The 14,173-nt window shown below is 34.6% G+C and overlaps 1 protein-coding gene across 1 annotated transcript; it reads right to left on the minus strand.

Moving 5' to 3' along the window:
- Positions 1 to 3,030: 3,030 nt before the first annotated feature.
- LOC137617054 (uncharacterized) lies at positions 3,031 to 10,273 on the minus strand. Its single transcript, XM_068346902.1, has 4 exons — positions 10,150 to 10,273; positions 8,198 to 8,331; positions 4,152 to 4,383; positions 3,031 to 3,339 (listed from the first exon to the last, which is right to left on the minus strand). The coding sequence occupies exons 1-4, from the start codon at positions 10,172 to 10,174 to the stop codon at positions 3,269 to 3,271; spliced, it is 462 nt and encodes a 153-aa protein (XP_068203003.1). The 5' UTR covers positions 10,175 to 10,273; the 3' UTR covers positions 3,031 to 3,268.
- Positions 10,274 to 14,173: the final 3,900 nt, after the last annotated feature.

Here is a 14,173-nt window from a genome sequence, read left to right on the forward strand (position 1 = left end):
TACACAAATTTAAACAAATTTCACACTTTCCACAACTCCATGCTATATTATAACCGTATTAATGGACGCAAAAATTAATTAACCCTTAACGCAACCTCAAGAAACTTTACACTCACCTGCACTTTTCTTTACTTCTCTCTTCGCTGCCACAAGCGTTAAAGGGCGCTGATCCGTTCTGCACCTTCGACTACACCAACAAGGACAAAAAAATAACGAAGCCATACGTTCTCATTACGCGTCCTTGCTTGGGAACGCTTGTAATGTGGCTCCATCTATTTTCAAGTTTGAAGAACTCAATTCCATGTTTTGCCGTAGAGTTTTTGTTGTAGCTCCCTAGTATATTATCACCAATGAAAAATTAGAAACTTTGACCATAGGAAAATATCTTAATTTGAAATATTTGAAACTCTTCGAAACCATAATGCTGTAATAGCGGATTATTATCAATTTGCCTGTCCTGTAACTTTATCATATTGATAACGAATATATTCATAATTACGTTACATTTTTAGAGGGTTGGCTTAATCACGAGTTTTTTTTTTTAATTGTTTTTATATATTTGATATTTCAAGTTATTACCCATCTATAAATTTCTTGATTTTATAGACATTAAATGCAAATAGTCTACTTTATAGCCTCTCATTTTAAATGCATACTCCAGCCAGCTTATATCTATTCTATAAAGAGATTTTACATATTTTGTGGAAGCTTGCTAAATCTGAACTAAAACCACAAAGTTTACTTAAAGAAATGCCAGGTTTCACCTAATACTTTAATACAGTATCCACATTTTGCTTGAGTAGGCCTAGATCAGATTTTTTTCCTATTTACTTAACCCACCCCCCGTTTCTCTCTCTCTCTCTCTCTCTCTCTCTCTCTCTCTCTCTCTCTCTCTCTCTCTCTCTCTCTCTCTCTCTCTCTCTCAGAAGCAAGAAACGGCGACATTACCATATCAAGTAGGACAATGCCCTAGAGATCTGCGCCCAAGCCCATCTCCACCCAAGCTAGGACCAAGTTGTGCCAGGCAATGGCTGCTGATGACTCAGCAGGTAGACCTATAGGCTCCCACAAACCCCGCTCCTACGATCACAAGGATGGCGAGGTTGCAGCCATTAAGGAACTAACGAGTTTGAGCGGGACTCGAACCCTAGTCTGGCGATCACCAGGGAAGGACGTTATCAACAGGCCACCAGATGTTGTAGGTCTTGTACTATATAGAGTCCCCCTGTTGATAGGACCACGAAAACAATCCTTAAAGTAAAGAAGTAAATTATCTTGAAGTAACTTGGGCATTAAAAAAGTAAAGAAATTTTCGAATACATGAGGTATGAAATAATGAATAAAGAAGTGGCTTTGGACGGGGATACGGCATTGAAATTAAGAATTCAAATATATGGAATTGTTGTAAACCCCGCCATCTTGACCATTGTAGAAACACGGGGAAGAATGAAATAAGGAGAAATGTAGGCGCTCAAAGGCATAGGCTACAATACGTTTTTCCCATAATGAAAGGAACGACCCCATCTAGGCGCTCAAAGGCATAGGCTACAATACGTTTTTCCTATAATGAAAGGAATGACCCCATCTAGGCGCTCAAAGGCATAGGCTACAATAAATTTTTCCCATAATGAAAGGAACGACCCCATCTAATCGAGATAGGCCTACCCCAGCCACACTCCTCAGACACTTAATCTCAAATAGATCTGGGTTCATTTTCCTGCCGTTGGATATCACTTTCTCCGCCATCTTCCTCATCTCACAATAAATCATAAGTTTTGACTGATGTTTCGTAGAATTTCATCCATAACCTACCATTGTTTCTGCTGTTCAAGAGCAAAGCCTTGTAAATATACCATAAAGTTTTGCCATTTAAGCTACTAATGAACTTAATTATATTTGTCATTATTATTGTTATTACCTAAGCTACAACCATAGTTGCAAAAAAAAAGGATGCTATAAGCCCAAGGCTTCCAACAGGGAAAAATAGTCTAGTGACGAAAGGAAACAAGGAAATAAATAAACTACAAGAGAAATAATGAACAATTTATAATAAAACATCTAAAGAACAGTAACATAATTGAAATAGATCTTTCTCGTAAAAACAATGAAAACTTAAAAAGAAAAAAGAAAAACAGAGGAAGAGAAATAAGATAGAACAGTTAGCTCGTGTACCCTCAAGCAAGATAACTCTAATCCAAGCCAGTGGAAGACTGGATTGATTTTGGAGTGTGCTTCTCCAAGAACTTCTTACCATATCTAGAGTCTCTTCTACTCTTACCAAGAGGAAAGTAGCCACTGAACAATGTCTTCTCCCGTCCATATATCATTGAGGCTCTTGTTTCTATTAATGCCTTTTAAACACTCAGTCAAGTGAATACCAAAAGTATAGTGTACCCTCAAGTAAGAGAACTCTAACCCAAGAAAGGGGAAGACCGTAAATTAAATCTACTTCACTTACCACTAGCCAAAGTCAATAAGGCTTCACCGTATAAAAATAACATGTTAGGCTAATTACACCAAACATTATAGGGAATATATACTAATAAAGGGGTACTGAAAGTAACATGGTGTACAAATTTACTTAACAGTATAATACATACAATTCTATATTGCATTTTATTACATATCAATACAAAAGACAATGCAGTATCATTACATCTACTCCAAATATTAAGTTGTTCTGTTTTTTAAAACTATTGTATTCTATACAGTAAATTAATCACGTATAATATATATTTTCTCTTGACAAAATGAACGAATCGATTTAGTTTTTAAAATTTCAATTTCATTATATAGCCTCTAAGCAAAATTAAAATTTTCTTATTACTTAGGGTAAAGTATAGAATGTCCAAAAGTATTCTGCTTTGATAGTAGTAAAACCGAAATAGAAACTCAAATATATTTTCTTTCTTAACTTCATCCAACTTTTCAAGATTTGTAGATGACTGAAATGCCCCTTAAGATGTAAGTACTATTTTCATTATTTTCATTATAAGTTTTAGAATAGTCGAATTTTCTCTTTTTCCCCATAAATTTTCATAATAACCTTGTGGGGACATAATCCAAGTTGACCTTACATTTTGTTGTGTACATACCCCCGAATCTCATAACATTAAAAACCCCTTTATCAAATCACTCATAAAAAGTATATTCTGAACATCACTTTAGGTTATAAACACATTCAAAGATTTCTTAAAACTTTACAAAACACATTAAGATGTGGCACTCCAATTGCTGACAGGTATGGGATACGTATCCACCTTCATTCTCATGTACCTACGATGCTTAATAATATCATCACTCCTAAGACAATGGTCTCCACTGATTGAATGCTGCTCCCTGCAAAGTAAGAGCCGGTGTTATTATTATTATTATTATTATTATTATTATTAGCTACGCTACAACCCTAGCTGGAAAAGCCAGATGCTATATGCTCAAAGGCTTCAACCGGGATAAAATAGCTCAGTGAGGAAAAGAAATATGGAAATAAATACACTACAAGAGAAGTAATAAACGATCAAAATAAAATATTCCAAGAACAGTAACAACATTTAAATAGGTTTTTCATATATAAATTATACAAAATTAAAATAAAACAAGAGGAAGAAAAATAAGAGATAATATAATGCCCGAGTGTACCTTCAAACAAGAGAACTTTACCACAAGACAGTGGAAGGCCATGGTATAGAGGCTATGTCACTATCCAAGACTAGAGAACAATGATTTGATTTTGGAGTGTCCTTCTCCTAGAAGAGCTGCTTACTTTCATTGAAGTGTATGAGTTGATGTTACTTTTATTGAAGTGGATAAGAGTTGATGTTACTTTTATTAAAATGAATAACAGATGATGTTACTTTTGTTAAAGTGAACAACAGATGATATTATTTTTATTGAAGTGAATACGAGTTTCTGTTACTTTTATTAAAGTGAATAAGAGTTGGTGTTACCTTTACTAAATTGGATAAGAGTTCATGTTACTTTTATTAAAGTGAATAAGAGTGTCTGTTACTTTTATTAAAGCGAATAAAAGTTTATGTTACTTTTATTAAAATGAATAAGAGTTTCTGTTACTTTTATTAAAGTTGATAATCGCTATGATAAATATTCCACAAAATACCAACGAAATTTGACTGCATCTAAACAACACTGACCTCCCGTGGAAGCCCCCTCTCTCGGAGAACTCTCTATATATCTAGGACTAGCGATGAGGACTTCGGTCGACATCCTGTAGAAGTGCAGGATGGAGGCCGTGCAACGCAGAAGGAGTCCTCCTCCGTGTTTGAAGTGTTGCGTCGTCAGCCACATTTGGAGGCCGGACCACGAGGATTCGCGGCCGACTGTATCTGTGTCGCCTGGGTAGATTATGACAGTCTCTCTAGATGCCTGGAAATACGAGTCAATGATTAACGAGAGAGAGAGAGAGAGAGAGAGAGAGAGAGAGAGAGAGAGAGAGAGAGAGAAAGGGCATTCATTATAATATGGTTAATCAAACAATATATATATATATATACATATATATATATATATATATATATATATATATATATATATATATATATATATATATATATATATAATACATATATATATATATATATATATATATTATATATATACAGTATATATATATATATATATATATATATATATATATATATATATATATATATATATATATATATACACAACAACAACAACAACAAATGCAGCCATTTCTAGTCCAATGCAGGACAAAGCCCTCAGATATGTAAATTTATGAATGGGGTTTGGCCAGTTTTCATCACCACGCTGGCCAGTGCGGATTGGTGATGAGGTAGATTTTCGTATGATCGCTCACAGCAAACCAACCTAGTATGGGTGACACTGACTAGTATAGCTTTGCCTACCATGGTGATACGCAAACCCTTTCACCACGTTAAAATCCCAACTCAGAAGGGTCTATATACAGTATATATTAATAGATGTATATGTTATATATATTCTTATTAAAATTTAAAGAACATCGCAATTAATGAGTGCAATGTTGTCATTATTTCCACGAGAGTTTTATCCTTTTTTTCGTTTCTATTTCTTTGATTTTATATTTTCTATTGAACTCTTCCTTTCCCTTTTCTGTACTGATCAACTTAAGATGAATTTGAAGAGAGAGAGAGAGAGAGAGAGAGAGAGAGAGAGAGAGAGAGAGAGAGAGAGAGAGAGAGAGAGAGAGAGAGAGAGAGAACACGACTTTATACAAACACAGCTCTCAATGGTATTTGACGCCATATCAGTTTGACAGATACATATTCTGTTGTTATTATTATTATTATTATTATTATTATTATTATTATTATTATTACTTGCTAAGCTAAAACCCTAGTTAGAAAAGCAGGACGCTACAAGCCGAAGAGCCCAACAGGAAAAATAGCCCAGCGAGGAAAGGAAATAAGGAAAAACTATAAGAGAAGTTTAAGAGCAATAGTAACAAAATAATTCTTTCATATATAAACTATTAAAACTTGAAAATAACAAGAAGATAAAAACTTCAAAATATCAAGAGGAAAAGAAACAAGATAGAATATTGTGCCCGAGTGTACCCTCAAGCAAGAGATCTCTAACCCAAAACAGTGGAAGACCATGGTACAGAGGCTATGGCACTACCCAAGACTAGAAAACAATGGTTTGATTTTGGAGTGTCCTTCTCCTAGAAGAGCTGCTTACCATAGCTGAAGAAATAATAAAGTACATTATGACTTGATACGGATCACGTCAGCAAAGGTAGAATTTAGGACAGTAAAACTTAGATGGAAAATCAGGTAGGCCTATTACACACAACTAAAGCAGAGGTGATGGTGTACAGCCCACTCATAGTAAAAAGATCGATGTTCAATATTCTTGGATATGTACCAACCGTGTGTCACACGATCGTACATAATTCATTTTGTATATATTATGCTTGTATCTTCGCTCTTGCCTCGCACTAAAAAGAACCAGAATAAACATGTCTGCGTATCGCCTCTGTAACATTGTCTGTCTTGTGAACATGAAAATTCCTGTTGCCTTGGGCTTTTGTAAAAAGGAGAGTGTTCTATAATAAATTAACTCAGTTTCTCTCATACTGCCTTTGAGTTCACAACCTTCTCTCGGCCGTCACAGATAATATGGAAGGCTCCCTCTCATTGCGTAAACAATCAGAAAGATGGAAATCATGTTACGAAAGAGCATTAGGAGGATACATTACATCAAACCAAATTTCTCCATAAATATATTTGTGCAAATAACCATATCTCCTTGAGTATATAAGGGACCACTTACTTAGGTCAATGGAAAGCAAAGATTGGTTAAAAGTCGAGTGATTAAAATTAATGTTTTTCAAAATAACGGACTTTGGAAACACTGGACCTTGAAAACACTTGGGCACAGAAACACTGGACCTTGAAAACACTTGGGCACAGAAACACTGGACCTTGAAAACACTTGGGCACAGAAACACTGGACCTTGAAAACACTTGGCCACAGAAACACTGGACCTTGAAAACACTTGGGCACAGAAACACTGGACCTTGAAAACACTTGGCCACAGAAACACTGGACCTTGAAAACACTTGGCCACAGAAACACTGGACCTTGAAAACACTTGGCCACAGAAACACTGGACCTTGAAAACACTTGGCCACAGAAACACTGGACCTTGAAAACACTTGGCCACAGAAACACCGGGCACATGAAATACCATATCATGAAAACCCGAAAATTCGAAAATATGTGAAAAATTTGCCGTAAAAAGCGGTAAAAATCCTGAAATAAATGTTGCCAGGCATTTACCGTGTTAAAAACGGATAAATTGACGTAAAGGAGTAATATTACGGTTACCAACCCGTAAAAGATAATAACAAAGTAGGGTAAAAATACGGACGCCTATATTTTACTGAAATACGGCTGAGAACTACATTTTTTACGGATATTTTCTGGTTAAAATTAATAGATTTTTAACAGTGTTTTTATTTCAAAATGTCAAAGAGTTTTAAAATAATTTGTATTTTTTCTTGACTATAAAAACCTGAGTCCTTTACATAGACGTTTGATTTCTGCTTCACTGAACTTATAGTCATTAAAATACGATAATTTGTGTTCGTGTACCAACAAATAATTTTTACATAGTAGTTCATTAGCTTCAGTCCAATAAACATACCATTATCATTTTAAGAGATGTAAAATGCAACTGGCATTAGTCAGTTTGAGAATATAAAACTTAGTTTTTTTAATAAACGCTTTCTCTCATTTTATAAAACAACCACTTATTTCATTATTCACTTTGATATCCACTAAACCAGATCTCTCTCTCTCTCTTTCTCTCTCTCTCTCTCTCTCTCTCTCTCTCTCTCTCTCTCTCTCTCTCTCTCTCTCTCTCTCTCTCAAAGAACAGACAGTATACTTTCAAAAATAATACCACCACAAAGTACATTTTTTAATATGCATGCCATTAGCGGATGAGAAAACGTATTTGATAGCTTGGCTGAGTGGCATATTCTTGATCGTCTCCAAAGAGAATGAGAGACGAGGAAACGTATTTGAGGTTTTAGTAAGGAATATTCTTGATCATCGCTAAAGAGAATTAGAGACGAGGGGAAGTGGAAAAATATGTCCTGTCGCGTCTATCTCAAATCCTTTCGGTAAGGATTACATTTGTAGGATTACATACCGGGTAAGTTATTAAAACATTTTCCCTCACTTAAGTACAAAGGTAGATTGGAATTACATAGTTTTTAAGGGCTTTTGATAGCAATTCAGGTTCTCATTTGACTATTCAATATTTCTCAGAATATGATTTTCCGTTTTATGTGTATTTATCAATTATTCATCAAAGTTGCTGTTCGGATTTTGTTTAATAACTTGATATAATGTTCATGTTTAATCTGAACGTAGTATATAGTGATTGTGGCAAGTTGTTTTGTACGTTAATTTATCTGTAGGTTGAAAAGGAAACTTAACGAATCACGAAAATCCATAATAATAATAATAATAATAATAATAATAATACTAACAACAATAATAATAATGAAAACAAAAATTATAATAATAATAATAATAATAATAATAATGATGATGATAATAATACTAACAACAATAATAATAATAAAAACAAAAATAATAATAATAATAATGATAATAATAATAATATGAATAATAATAACACTATGACCTGACCCAAACTGACCTGTTGACCATTTATGTTCCAGGTCAGCGTTGCGGGAGGGTACGATGGGGGACAAGAGCAGTTCAAGAGGAGGAGGTCACCCACTTCGTAGTGACCTCGGCGACCCTGAATTGTCGGTCCTCTGTCTGGAACGTCTGTTAAAAGAAAAGAAAAAAATATGAATATAATAAATTTACGAATAATTTTAAATGAATTTATAAATGATAGTCATAAGGAAATCGCTTCTCTCATCTGTAAATGTTGATTTCAAGTCTCTACTCTATAAACTGTCATAAAAATTGCTACTACCAACCTATGAAAATAAAAACAAAAAATGGCGGTTCGCCTATAACTGTCCTCAATAAATCCCCTGTAACTGTTATCAATATACCATACTCACCTATAACTGTCATCAATAAATCACCTGCAACTGTTATCAATATACCCCATTCACCTATAACTGTTATCAATAAATCACCTGTAACTGTCATCAATAAATCACCTGTAACTGTTATCAATAAATCCCCTGTAACTGTCATCAATAAATCACCTGTAATTGTTATCAATATACCTCATTCACCTATAACTTTCATCAATAAATCACCTGTAACTGTCATCAATAAATCCCATTCACCTATAACTGTCATCAATAAATCCCATTCACCTATAACTGTCATCAATAAATCCCATTCACCTATAACTGTCATCAATAAATCACCTGTAACTGTCATGAATAGACCCCATTCACCTATAACTGTCATCATTAAATCACCTGTAACTGTCATCAATAAACCCCATTCACCTATAACTGTCATCAATAAATCCCCTGTAACTGTCATCAATAAATCACCTGTAATTGTTATCAATATACCTCATTCACCTATAACTGTCATCAATAAATCACCTGTAACTGTCATCAATAAATCCTATTCACCTATAATTTTCATCAATAAATCACCTGTAACAGTCATCAATAAATCCCATTCACCTATAACTGTCATTAATAAATTACCTGTAACTGTCATCAATAAATCCTATTCACCTATAATTTTCATCAATAAATCGCCTGTAACAGTCATCAATAAATCCCATTCACCTATAACTGTCATTAATAAATTACCTGTAACTGTCATCAATAAATCCTATTCACCTATAACTGTCATCAATAAATCACCTGTAACTGTCATCAATAAACCCCATTCACCTATAACTGTCATCAATAAATCACCTGCAACTGTCATCAATAAATCCCATTTACCTATTACTGTCACCACTAAATCCCCTTTAACTGTCATCAATTAATCACCTGCAACTGTCATCAATAAATCCCATTCACCTATTACTGTCATCACTAAATCCCTTGTAACTGCCATCAATAAATCACCTGCAACTGTCATGAATAAATCCCATTTACATATTAGTCATCAATAAATCTCCTGTAACTGTCATCAATAAATCACCTGCAACTGTAATCAATAAATCCCATTGATCTATTACTGTCATCAATAAATCACCTGTAACTTTCATCAATTAATCACCTCCAACTGTCATCAATAAATCCCATTCACCTATTACTGTTATCAATAAATCCCCTGTAGCTGTCATCAATAAATCACCTGTAACTATCATCAATAAATCAACTGTCACTGTCATTAATACATCTCATTCACCTATAACTGTCATCAATATATCAGCTGTAATTGTCATCAATCACCAGTATTCCATAACTATCATAAATAAAACACCAAGCACCTATAACTGTCATTAATAAATCACACACCACATGTAACTGGCCTCAATAAATCTCCTATCACTGTAACTGTCATCAATAAATCCCCATCAACTATAACAGTCCTCAATAAACCACCAATTACTTACATAACTGTTCTCAATATACCACCAATAACCTATATAACTGTCCATAGTAAATCACCAATCACCTATATAACAGTCATCATTAAATCACTACTCACCTATGACCGTCATATTGGCTTCCATCGTGTCCTGCTCAAACGTCTCGGATAAAATCTCACACCGTAGTTTACCGGAAGCTCTATGGTCCACACGAGATAAGAGGACTTCGTGTAGGGTTGAGAGGGTCTTCTGGAAACAAAAATCACCGAGGGTCATCTTAATATGCGGGGTTGGATTAAAGACAATCTTTCCTGAAAGCACATAAACATTGCCTTGCGTTCTTCCAGGTAGGCGTTATTATTATTATTATTATTATTATTATTATTATTATTATTATTATTATTATTATTACAAGCTAAGCTACAACCCTAGTTGGATAAGCAATATGATATAAGCCCATGGGCTACATCAAGGAAAACTAGCCCAGTGAGGAAAGGAAATAGATAAACGATATAAGAAGTAATGAATATTTGACATAAAATATTTCAAAAACATTAACAACATTAAAACAGATATTTGATATATAAACTATAAAAGGATTTGTCAGCCTGTTCAACATGAAAACATTTGCTGCAACTTTGAACTTTTGAAGTTCTACTGATTAAACTACCCGATTAGGAAGATGATTCCACAACTTGGTCACAGCTGGAATAAAACTTCTAGAGTACTGTGTAGTATTGAGCCTCATGATGGAGAAGGCCTGGCTATTAGAATTAACTGCCTGCCTAGTATTACGAACAGGATGGAACTGTCCGGGAAGATCTGAATGTAAAGGATGGTCAGAATTATGAAAAATCTTATGCAACATGCATAATGAACTAATTGAACAATGGTGTCAAAGACTAATAGAGAGAAGGCAGCGAAAGATTGAATTAAACTGGGATCATAGGAGGACATTACTGTAAGGGTACTTCAAAAGTTCAAACTTGCAGCGAATGTTTTTATGTTGAATATGCTGACACGTCTCTCTTTATAGTTTATATATGAAAGATGTTTTAATGTTTTTACTACTCAAGTGTTTTCTTTTAATTGTTCATTACTTCTCTTGAAGTTTATTTCTTTCATTATTTCCTTTCCTCACTGGGCTATTTTTCGCTGTTGGAGCCCTTGGGCTTATATCATCCTGCTTTTCTAACCAGGGTTGTAGCTTAGCTAGTAACAACAACAACAACAACAACAACAACAACAACAACAACAATAATAATAATAATAATAATAATAATAATAATAACAACATCCCTTTATAAGTGTGAGGTGGATGGTCCTTGATTAAAGTATGGACAATTGATAGTATATTAATTCAAGTAATCTAACTATATGGTATAACTCACATACATTATCTACAACATATATTAAAAAAGACTATCATATGTTTACGAAAATCTCCCTTTCTAGCAATAAAATAAAAATTACCCTTTTCCGATTAATTTATCAACTAACCCCGTCCTCGGAAAATGCATATAAAGTGAGCGTTAATATTTATTGGAAATTAAACGAAAATCCAAGAAGAAGAAAAAACAGAGATGCATATTCAAGGAGTCATTAAAATTCAATGAATCTTTATTGTTTTTTTCTATCGAATATTGATTCGCGGTCTATCGAAAATCAGTAAATATTTCTTTGGGTTTTTTGCTTCATCAGTGGAAAGCCGATGAGTCGAAAAACGTTGTGATACAGTTTGGTGAAGCTGGAAAATGGCCTTAGAACGTTATAAAGGGAACACTACTGGTATTATGTAACAAATATGTATCTTAAAGATTTTAAAGCTTTAAAGGCCCTTACACACGATCAATTTTTTCGTCAAATAATTGATATCAGTTTATTGACGTCAATGAATTGATGGAGAAATTGACCGTGTGTAGGGGACATTGATATCAATTTAATTGAAACAATTCCATTGAATCAATTCATTGAGAGATCAAAGATCCTTTGATATTTATTGATGGGTCTTCAATAAAATTGATCGTGTGTGGGCTTTGGAGTGTCCAGAGCAAGCACTATTCTCAGAGCCACAGATGCCTTCATCTCGAAGTTATGAATCAAACTGAAAATTGAAGTAAAATCATTGACCGTGTGTAGGCACAGTGATTTCCTTAATTTCATTGTCGTCAATAAATTGATATCAATTAATTGACGAAAAAATTGACCGTGTGTAGGGGCCTTAAGGTTGTGGTAGCCGACGTGTTAACATTCCTGACTGGTGATAGCCAGACTGTGTTCCCAGCCCGGCTCAAACTCGTTAGTTTCTTTGGTCGCTGTAACCTTAGCATCCTTGTGAGCTAAGGATGGGGGGGGGGGAGCCTATAGGTCTATCTGCTGAGTCATCAGTAGCCATTGCCTGGCCCTCCTTGGTCCTAGCTTCGGTGGAGATGGGGCTTAGGCGCTGATCATATGTATATATGGTCAGTCTCTAGGGCACTGTCCTGCTTGATAGGGCAATGTCAGTATGCCTTGCCTCTGCCATTCATGAGCGGCCTTTAAACCTTTAAAGGCATTATTAACGATTTTAGAGGTTTTAAGACTTAATGAGCGACATAATCAAGAGACAGAACAACATGTTTATTGCATAGTACCTTTGATATCGATCATGTATACATTTGATCAGTGGTAAATTAACTCTATTTTTGATCAGTGGTCAGGCTCCCACTCTACCCAAGCTAAGACCAGGGAGAGCCAAGCACTGGCTGTTGATGACTCCTTCAGTGGGTAAACACAGTAGGCCCACCAAAACTCTATAATTCTTAGCTCATAGGGACAGTAAGGTTGTGGAAACTAATGAAAACTATTGGGCTCTGAGCGGGGTTCAATTTCTCGACCCATGGAGTTAGAAAGGTTTCATATATAATGAATTTGCTTAGGTCTTCTACCTAAAACAAATTTAAGATAAAATGAATTTAAAGTTTTTTTTAAATCATGCAAAATACATTTCGAAAGATAGTTTTATAAATGACCACATAATCATGAGAAAATTGCGAATTCATAAGCTTTATCAAAGATTCAGTAAAAATGCAACCGAGTTGAGAATAAACAAGTAAAAAAAGTTAAAAACTGATCCATTAATGATTCAATTACGTTACAAGAAACAACCTAAAAGACATTAGAAAGCCAATGATTTAATAATGCTCCAACATTAAGATACAGGATCTTGAAAAGATAACAAAGCAATGCTCCAACATTAAGATACATGATCTTGAAAAGATAACGAAGCAATGCTCCAACATTAAGATACATGCTATTGAAAAGATAACAAAGCAATGCTCCAACATTAAGATACAGGATCTTGAAAAGATAACGAAGCAATGCTCCAACATTAAGATACATGCTATTGAAAAGATAACAAAGCAATGCTCCAACATTAAGATACAGGATCTTGAAAAGATAACAAAGCAATGCTCCAACATTAAGATACATGATCTTGAAAAGATAACGAAGCAATGCTCCAACATTAAGATACATGCTATTGAAAAGATAACAAAGCAATGCTCCAACATTAAGATACAGGATCTTGAAAAGATAACGAAGCAATGCTCCAACATTAAGATACATGCTATTGAAAAGATAACAAAGCAATGCTCCAACATTAAGATACATGATCTTGAAAAGATAACGAAGCAATGCTCCAACATTTTAAAAATATCAACTCACATCCACAGTGATCCCAGGAGCATCGTATATAGACTTGGACTTCATATTCCTGGGGACGTAGTTGAAGAACATCTTATCGTCCTTCCACCAAGTGAGAGAATAGAGCTCGTCTCCTTGGAGGTCGAAAGAGCACGTGAGTTGGACCTTGTCTCCGCTGAGGGCCGTCCTCGGGACGCCGATGCTTGTGATCTGGAGGCAGCGGGCTGGATCGTCTGAGATGAGGAGAAAAGGATGGTGATCCTTTATTGTATAGGAGGAATGAGGATTGTTTTCGGAATGCTTGTGAGAAAAGTGATTGGACCATCAGAGGTAAGAAAGGATGTTCTAATTCGTTGGTGGTGTTGGGTGGAATGGGAGAAGATGGAAGTTATGTTTATTTACATATATAATTACACAGTGTTTATATATATATATATATATACATATATATATATATAT

This window comes from Palaemon carinicauda, chromosome 23 (assembly GCF_036898095.1).
Source record: "Palaemon carinicauda isolate YSFRI2023 chromosome 23, ASM3689809v2, whole genome shotgun sequence".
Classification (NCBI taxonomy): Eukaryota; Metazoa; Arthropoda; class Malacostraca; order Decapoda; family Palaemonidae; genus Palaemon; species Palaemon carinicauda.

Bases quoted from the DNA above. Each gene is read 5' to 3' on its own strand.
- LOC137617054 (XM_068346902.1), bottom strand. From the start codon at position 10,174: ATGGAAGCCAATATGACGGTCATAG. The intron at 8,332-10,149 runs GTGAGTAGTGAT...TTCTTTTAACAG, and splicing joins AGCCAATATGACGGTCATAG to ACGTTCCAGACAGAGGACCG. The intron at 3,340-4,151 runs GTCAGTGTTGTT...CTTACTTTGCAG, and splicing joins AGAGGGGGCTTCCACGGGAG to GGAGCAGCATTCAATCAGTG.